The sequence below is a fragment of the Chanodichthys erythropterus genome, chromosome 14, assembly GCF_024489055.1.
Source record: "Chanodichthys erythropterus isolate Z2021 chromosome 14, ASM2448905v1, whole genome shotgun sequence".
NCBI lineage: Eukaryota > Metazoa > Chordata > Actinopteri > Cypriniformes > Xenocyprididae > Chanodichthys > Chanodichthys erythropterus.
The window spans coordinates 15,006,223-15,016,197 of NC_090234.1; the positions used below are offsets into that span (position 1 = coordinate 15,006,223).

The following is a 9,975-nucleotide window of genomic DNA, read 5'->3' on the forward strand; positions in this document are numbered from 1 at the left end:
GGCAAACATTTAACCCAACCACTGGGTTAAAACAACCCGATCACTGGGTTTGTCCATTTTCAATCCAACTCAACTTTATATAGAACTGGCCAGAACTTTTGCTAAGAAATAGAAAAATCAGGCAGTTGAGATTTTCTATATAATATATATATATTGCTTCATGTGAGCAAGTTGGATATAATATATACAGTGGCATGAAAAAGTATGTGAACCCCTTGCAGAATCTGTGAAATTGAGAATTATTTTAATAAAATAAGAGGGATAATAAAAAGTGCATGTTATATTTTGTTTAGTACTGTCCTGAGTAAGATATTTTACATGTAAAATTATTGCATTTAGTTCACAAGACAAAACAGCTGAATTTATTAAAATAACCCCATTCATAAGTATGTGAAGCATTGATTCTCAATACTGTGTGTGGTTACCTGATGATGCATTAAGAGTCGGGGGGTGAAAACTTTTGAACAGGATGATAGATGTCACAATTTTTCTTATTTTGTTTAAATATCATTGTTTTTCATTTAGTACTGCCCTTCAGAACCAACAGAAGATACTCTTGTTTCCCGGCAGAAACATTAAGTACAATTTACCTTGATATTTGAATTCAAAAGTTTTCACCCCCCGACTCTTAATGCATCGTGTTTCCTTCTGGAGCATCAGTGAATGTTTGAACCTTTTTTAATAGTTGAGTTTGAGTCCCTCAGTCGTCCTCAGTGTGAAAACACAGATCTCAAAATCACACAGTCACTGCTGGAAAGGGTTCAAATATGCAAAAATGCTTGAAAACTGATGAATCTGCAGGAGCTGGAGGATTTTTCTGAAGATCAGAGCTCAGTTTAACTGCTCAGAACAAACAAGAGACTCATGAACAACCATCACAAAACACAAAAACAGTCGTGGATCATCAGGTGACCACATTGAGAATTAATGGTTCACATACTTATGAATGGGGTTATTTTAATAAATTCAGCTATTGTTTTGTCTTGTGAACTAAATGCAATCATCTTTTATGTAAAATATCTTACTCAGGACAGTACTAAACAAAAAATAACATGCATTTTTTATTATCCCTCTTATTTTATTAAAATAATTCTCATTTTCACAGATTCTGCAAGGGGTACACATACTTTTTCATGCCACTGTATATTCAATTTTATATAGAGAGCTGTGCTAAAAAAAAAGCATATTTATATGCAAACTACAAAGACATGTAGCCTGTTTCTGTATATTGTTCTCATTCTCCATATCAATAACACAAGACACATAAGCACCTCACCTTTGTTTGAAGTGTCCATAAAACAGCACAAAAAAGGCTTTAATTTATCCTCAACTGTGCCATAACCACAAACAAGCCAGCTCATAAATCCTCAGTGAGCAAACAAATCTATACAAACAGTCACTGACTTCATTCAGGAGTGATGTTAAATGATTCAGAGCTACAGAAAATCCATCTTGTGATTACAGGCCTCTACTCTTCAGATTGTGTGTGTTTTCATCTCTAACAGCAGCATTTTATTCCATCCACTCTCATGTCAGTCCTTTATTATAAACATGCTGAAGATGGTAAATCTAAAGCAGACATCACATGCCATTTTCTCCAAAAGCTGGCTCACACATGGCTCACACTTCCATCTGCAAACACACGGTTCTTGTAAACATCCACTTTATGACAAATAGTACAGCATGTCCTACACAATAATCAGCATCATATGAATACAAGTAACAACCTTAATAGCATCACTTTAGGACTGTTTGATAGTTTCAGTGTTTGATTGTCCTTCAGAATGAGAACAGAGATTTGTATATTCCTGATCTGTTTTACAGCAACAATCTTGCTCATCTGCCCCTGCTCAAAAAGAAACATTGCGTGTCATGAGGCGTTTAAACTCTGCGAGGGGCTGAAACCACTATAGGAGGTTAAAGCAAAGCTCTCACCCGAAGCATTTAAGCCTTCGTAAATGTCATGGCCTCAGTGTGGACCGCTGGACTGATGGAAAGCACTATAAAGATGATACATGTTGCCCATGTGCTCACAAAAAAACATGTGTAGTTCACATTTGACTCCCAGACCAAAAACAAAATAAATAAAAATTACTTGACTAAAGATTTTTGTATTCAACTAGTAGTCATTCATTTAAGCGATTAGTCGACAAATCTAGTGTTTATATTAAATCGACCATATAAATCATAATAATGAGCCTTTAATCACCTATATATTACAAACCTGATTCCAAAAAAGTGTGTCTGTACAAATTGTGAATAAAAAAGGAATGCAATAATTTACAAATCTCATAAACTTATATTTTATTCACAATAGATATATAGATAACATATCAAATGTTGAAAGTGAGACATTCTGAAATGTCATTCCAAATATTGGCTCATTTTAGATTTCATGAGAGCTACACATTCCAAAAAAGTTGGGACAGGTAGCAATAAGAGGCCGGAAAAGTTAAATGTACATATAAAGAACAGCTGGAGGACCAATTTGCAACTTATTAGGTCAATTGGCAACATGATTGGGTATAAAAAGAGCCTCTCAGAGTGGCAGTGTCTCTCAGAAGTCAAGATGGGCAGAGGATCACCAATTCCCCCAATGCTGCGGTGAAAAATAGTGGAGCAATATCAGAAAGGAGTTTCTCAGAGAAAAATTGCAAAGAGTTTGAAGTTATCATCATCTACAGTCCATAATATCATCCAAAGATTCAGTGAATCTGGAACAATCTCTGTGCATAAGGGTCAAGGCCGGATAACCACCCGTGATCTTCGGGCCCTTAAACGGCACTGCATCACATACAGGAATGCTACTGTAATGGAAATCACAACATGGGCTCAGGAATACTTCCAGAAAACATTGTCGGTGAACACAATCCACCGTGCCATTCGCCATAGCCGGCTAAAACTCTATAGGTCAAAAACGAAGCCATATCTAAACATGATCCAGAAGCGCAGGCGTTTTCTCTGGGCCAAGGCTCATTTAAAATGGACTGTAGCAAATTGGAAAACTGTTCTGTGGTCAGACAAATCAAAATTTGAAGTTCTTTTTGGAAAACTGGGACGCCATGTCATCCGGACTAAAGAGGACAAGGACAACCCAAGTTGTTATCAGCGCTCAGTTCAGAAGCCTGCATCTCTGATGGTATGGGGTTGCATGAGTGCGTGTGGCATGGGCAGCTTACACATCTGGAAAGGCACCATCAATGCTGAAAGGTATATCCAAGTTCTAGAACAACATATGCTCCCATCCAGACATCGTCTCTTTCAGGGAAGACCTTGCATTTTACAACATGACAATGCCAGACCACATACTGCATCAATTACAACATCATGGCTGCGTAGAAGGAGGATCCGGGTACTGAAATGGCCAGCCTGCAGTCCAGATCTTTCACCCATAGAAAACATTTGGTGCATCATAAAGAGGAAGATGCGACAAAGAAGATCTAAGACAGTTGAGCAACTAGAAGCCTGTATTAGACAAGAATGGGACAACATTCCTATTCCTAAACTTGAGCAACTTGTCTCCTCAGTCCCCAGACATTTGCAGACTGTTATAAAAAGAAGAGGGGATGCCACACAGTGGTAAACATGGCCTTGTCCCAGCTTTTTTGAGATGTGTTGATGGCATGAAATTTAAAATCAACTTATTTTTCCTTTAAAATGATACATTTTCTCAGTTTGAACATTTGATACCTTTCTATCTGTCATCTTGTATTCTGAATAAAATATTGAAATTTGAAACTTCCACATCATTGTATTCTGTTTTTATTCACAATTTGTACAGTGTCCCAACTTTTTTGGAGTCGGGTTTGTACATAATCAGCGCTCAAACGCATACATAAAGCTTGCAGTGGCGCTCCGGCAAACGTAATGATTATGATTGTGAAAAAAAACAGAAGGAGACTTTCTGAATAAGTTTTGTGTGTTTTCGCTGCAGAGATTAAACCGACGATGCTGACTCGTCATCTCCACAGTGGTGGACGTGCCTATATGCACGTTTCATTACATAATCTGAGAATATTTGGTTAATTTAAAAGCAGACATTTCAAACTCTCCATAGATATATTTCTCATGTCTGTGAGGTAAGCATACACTGAGTTTCGGTTCATTTTTGTGACACGCTCAAGTTCACAGAGACTGAGACGGCAGAAAGTGCATCTTGTTTGTTTTCATTATTTTACAAAAGCACAATGTTTTCTTGATATTGTGCGTTCACAGAAATAAAAACAAACCATTTTCAGTTCTAAATGTAGGATTATTCTTATCTGTATGACCAAAAATGATGGAGTATTTTAAGTTAAATGCAAGTGATCGCAGCGGCGCCTCCATGTCATGCATTAAGCGTGATTTCCACACGAACACTTGGATTTGTGCCAAATAATAGCGACATTTATCTAGGTTAACGTAAGAGTGAGCGGACTTGTAAAGTTGCTACTACTTACATTACTTGCTTACTACTTAGATAAATTATAGATGAATGTTTGGATTTCCTGCCGTTAACGATCTGTCACAGACTGTGTGATTTCGACACTTCCTGTGGAGTTTATTTTTTTCTGTATCTAACCGACTAATGGCAATTTTGGTACAACTAAGCCTGTTCTAGTTGACTAATGACAAGATATTAGGGGGCAGCCCTAAAAATTACATTGTGATTAGAGATGCACCGATGTATCAGCCAACAATTGGTATCGGCCGATAAAAGCTATTATCATCGCTATTGGCCATCGGCCGATTGTTTAAAAACAGCCGATGATCAGGGCAGATTATATCCTGTCAATCAAAAGAGTGCGGAAAAACGTGTCAGACTGCAACTCATACATACTGTGCACGAAGAAAACCACTGATTTAACGCATTAACAGTTTATAAATAGTGACGTTAAAGCAGGCTCTTTTGGACCCTATGAATCACCCATAGTTCAAGCCAGGGTTGCCAGATCTGCTTTTTTTCCCTACATCAAATATTATTTGTAGCGCCTCCCATCCAATAATGGCAAAAAGATCTGTGCTTTATTACTTCTGATAAAAACTAAAGTTTCAGTTTTGAAATTCTGTCCATTTTATCATGAAATTCAAACAATAAATGGCATTTTGGTGCTCTTAAATGTGACGTGTCAGATCGCTGTAATGTCTCAGTTCATCCGGCAGCTCAGAGCGCGAGTCTTTTCTTCATCTTCAATACAAGTTATATCTCGAAAAACATGCATGAACATCAAAGGTATGTTGAAATGTATTGTACAACTTACCAGAATGTATCATGTCTCGTAATCACTTTATTTGTGTTTCAACCACAGAAAGACGTCAATAAAACAGCTTGTGAACAATATGTCACATCATGTCACATTTACCTCAGGAATGTTTTCCAATGTTCACAGTTCCTTAGCTATCTACATATTTAAAAAAAAACACTAGAGAGGAGCTTATTTACTGTTAATTATGTTTGTGTAAATTTGCCATGAAGACAACAAGTGCTTATGAAAACTACCTTATGTGATAATTCCATACAAACATTTACATTTTTATTTGAGTGTAATTATTATATCTGAAAATAAACAGCAGCTGAATATAATGTCTCTGTTGTTAATTGTAACCTCTAATATTGTAGTGTACCAAATGAGAGGTTTGCAACATTATTTGGGAGAGATTTTTTTTTCCTTCAGAAAAATCAAACTATCGGTATTGGCATCGGCCGATATCATTCTGAATAATCGGCTATTGGCATCTGCTAAGAAATTTAATATCGGTGCATCTCCAATTGTGATATTTTTAAGCATGTTTTCCTAGCAAATTTTCTTTAAAAGCAACATATTTAATAACATTTAAATTCATTTAGAAATATTTATACTACATACTCACACACACACACACACACACACACATATATATATACATATATATACACATACATATACATATATATACACATACATATACATATACATATACATATACATATACATATACATATACATATACATATATATATACATATACATATATATATATACATATACATATATATATATACATATACATATATATATATACATATACATATATATATATACATATACATATACATATATATATATACATATATATATATATATATATATATACACACAGTGGGTACGGAAAGTATTCAGACCCCCTTAAATTTTTCACTCTTTGTTATATTGCAGCCATTTGCAAAAATCATTTAAGTTCATTTTTTTCTCATTAATGTACACACAGCACCCCATATTGACAGAAAAACACAGAATTGTTGACATTTTTGCAGATTTATTAAAGAAAAACTGAAATATCACATGATCCTAAGTATTCAGACCCTTTGCTCAGAATTTAGTAGAAGCACCCTTTTGATCTAATACAGCCATGAGTCTTTTTGGGAAAGATGAATCAAGTTTTCCACACCTGGATTTGGGGATCCTCTGCCATTCCTCCTTGCAGATCCTCTCCAGTTCTGTCAGGTTGGATGGTAAACGTTGGTGGACAGCCATTTTTAGGTCTCTCCAGAGATGCTCAATTGGGTTTAAGTCAGGGCTCTGGCTGGGCCATTCAAGAACAGTCACGGAGTTGTTGTGAAGCCACTCCTTCATTATTTTAGCTGTGTGTTTAGGGTCATTGTCTTATTGGAAGGTAAACCTTCGGCCCAGTCTGAGGTCCTGAGCACTCTGAAGAAAGGTTTTCGTCCAGGATATCCCTGTACTTGGCCGCATTCATCTTTTCCTCGATTGCAACCAGTCCTCCTGTCCCTGCAGCTGAAAAACACCCCCACAGCATGATGCTGCCACCACCATGCTTCACTGTTGGGACTGTATTGGACAGGTGATGAGCAGTGCCTGGTTTTCTCCACACATGCCGCTTAGAATTAAGGCCAAAAAGTTCTATCTTGGTCTCATCAGACCAGAGAATCTTATTTCTCACCATCTTGGCAAACTCCATGCAGGCTTTCATGTGTCTTGCACTGAGGAGAGGCTTCAGTCGGGCCACTCTGCCATAAAGCCCCGACTGGTGGAGGGCTGCAGTGATGGTTGACTTTCTACATCTTTCTCCCATCTCCCGACTGCATCTCTGGAGCTCAGCCACAGTGATCTTTGGGTTCTTCTTTACCTCTCTCACCAAGGCTCTTCTCCACCGATAGCTCAGTTTGGCCGGACAGCCAGCTCTAGGAAGGGTTCTGGTCGTCCCAAACGTCTTCCATTTAAGGATTATGGAGGCCACTGTGCTCTTAGGAACCTTAAGTGCAGCAGAAATGTTTTTGTAACCTTGGCCAGATCTGTGCCTTGCCACAATTCTGTCTCTGAGCTCTTTAGGCAGTTCCTTTGACCTCATGATTCTCATTTGCTCTGACATGCACTGTGAGCTGTAAGGTCTTATATAGACAGGTGTGTGGCTTTCCTAATCAAGTCCAATCAGTATAATCAAACACAGCTGGACTCAAATGAAGGTGTAGAACCATCTCAAGGATGATCAGAAGAAATGGACAGCACCTGAGTTAAATATATGAGTGTCACAGCAAAGGGTCTGAATACTTAGACCATGTGATATTTCAGTTTTTCTTTTTTAATAAATCTGCAAAAATGTCAACAATTCTGTGTTTTTCTGTCAATATGGGGTGCTGTGTGTACATTAATGAGGAAAAAATGAACTTAAATGATTTGAAAGAGTGAAAAATTTAGGGGGTCTGAATACTTTCCGTACCCACTGTATATGTGTGTGTGTGTATTATTTATGATATATTTTCATTAAATTGTATTATTATAATTTGAATTGAATGTTCTGGTGTGATTTTGTCAAAGGTATAACAGACACAGGCGAATCGTTGTCATTTAGGAATAAGATTGCATGGGTGTTTGAATCGAGATCGCAATCTTTTAACAATTAATCATGCAGCTTTAGCTGACACATACTAGCATCATTTCACCTGAAGCTAATGACATCTTTTGGCCAACATACCTGGCAAAGCTCCGAGCTGAGAGTGGGCAGCCAAAGCGGCCGACATTCCCAGAGATCCCAGACCTCCGAATTCAGATCGGACAGGAGAAGAGGAGTGCAGACTGAAGGCTGGGTGATTGATCATGGGAAAGGCACCAGAAACTGAAGAAATTCCCAAGCCCTGATTGCCAACCATTCGGAACAAATGACCTGAAGAGAGAAATCATAAAATATCTCATGCACTTGTAACAGTCGGATACATACAATCTGACAAAGAAATGATCAGACTATTCACAGATGTTAGTTCAAAAACTATAACAAAGAGAAAGAAAAGTATTTTCTGCACTGAAAACAGGTCAGGTCAGATGTCACTGTATTTCAGTAATGCACATCGCTTCTATAAACCACACGCATAAGTTAAAAGCCCTTCATACATCTTTTTACTTTGTTGCTTAGGTGGGCTGAAGGCTTTCATTTTTTCCTGAAGTCATTTACTGCTAAAACTCCTGAGGGATTTGCAGAGAATAGAGTACGACCACAAAAGCTGGACACAGGAAAAATTCCCTTCAAGAGAAACAAAAAAAGGGCCTAGTCCCTCGAGCTGCTGTGATTGCCGTTTACATGCAAAAAAGGCACATCTTTGCTTTGAATCTCATTCTAATGAGCTGCATATTTAGCGTCAGCTCCTTTGAGGCTCGGCCCGTCGATACAGGATGAGACGGAGAAAATAAATGGCTGGAAAAAACGTCCGAAAGGCTGGTTTCCTTCCCTCCCCGCTGTCCCCCCTCATCTCCACTGCAAGAGGCAAAGACGTCTGCAAACAGCCTTTAAATATTAATGCACTCCAAGAGGTGGAATAATCAAAATTGACCCGCCAAGAGGAAAGTAAAAAAATAAGTATGTGAAATGTATTTGTTTTTCCACTCACTATTTTTGTTATTTCACAAAAATTACAGGAATAATTCACCCCAAAATAAGCATCTTGTCATAATTTTCTCAGGTCACAAGTCGTTTGAATACTGTACTACTTATACATATATACATATCAGCTCAAATATACACAAATACACACCTGACTAAATTCACTACTGTAGTCAAAACACGTTATCTTTCATTTATGATTGTTTATGTGTGTGTAAAAAAGAGTTTCAGATACATAATTCATCAGTGAGGAAGAAACCTCTAGTAATTATATGTGAAAAAAGGAGAGATTCTCTCTTGGCATTTCTTATGAGAGAGAACAAAGAGTAGACGCAGAAAAGCACACATCGCAATTTATAAATTTGCATATTACTTTTGTGGTCAGGCTGATCTGACAGCGTCTGCATAAACAGCAGACGTTCACCCGCCCCGCACATAACGTGTTTAGGAAAAGGACACAATCTCTGATGAATCTCTCAGATCGCACAGGCTAAATGAGAGCAAGAGGTCACCAGCAGTCAGTCTAGTTTTTGGTGTTCATTTATAAAGCAGCTCTTTATATTTTCTGTCCAACTGTTGGCTGAACTCACCATTTACACAGTGTCATACTGATGCTCTGTTAATAAGGTGTGTGTGTGTGTGTGTGTGTGTGTCCGCTGAGAGCACTGGAGGTAAAAGTGAGCATGTCATCTTGATCATACGTGTTGCTGGAGCTCAGAGCTTGCTCATTCTTGTCTTGTTTTCTCCATGGAGACAAAAACAGCAGTCTCAATTAGGGCATTATGAAATAAAACATTTTTTTCCAAATTTTTGAAATCATGAAACTTATACAAACAATTACATTTTATGGTCCTATGATATCTGTTTTTATTTTTTCCCAAATTCCAGATCTTCTCTCTTAATTTTTATGGATTCCATTTTAGACTTTTTTTCCCCCCTCAATAACAGGGAGAATATTTTTATTTTATTTCATTTTCTACAAAAATTCGATGTTATCGGTCAGGGGCGAAGCCAGACATTGTTAACATTCGGGGCTTAGCCCAAATCTATATTTTTCCAGTGACATTTTCATTTTCTGTTAACAGCTTTACTGACATGAAAGAAGCTTTTTTATAGAATTCT

At 37.5% G+C, this 9,975-nt stretch overlaps 1 protein-coding gene across 10 annotated transcripts in view; it reads right to left on the reverse strand.

Moving 5' to 3' along the window:
* Positions 1-9,975, reverse strand: part of LOC137035587 (bromodomain adjacent to zinc finger domain protein 2B) — a 120,710-nt gene that overhangs the window by 51,630 nt on the left and 59,105 nt on the right. For all 10 annotated transcript variants that reach the window (XM_067409020.1, XM_067409021.1, XM_067409025.1 and 7 more), the window contains one exon: positions 7,954-8,142. In XM_067409020.1, the coding sequence (XP_067265121.1) occupies positions 7,954-8,142 (189 nt within the window). The remainder of the gene's footprint in view (positions 1-7,953; positions 8,143-9,975) is intronic.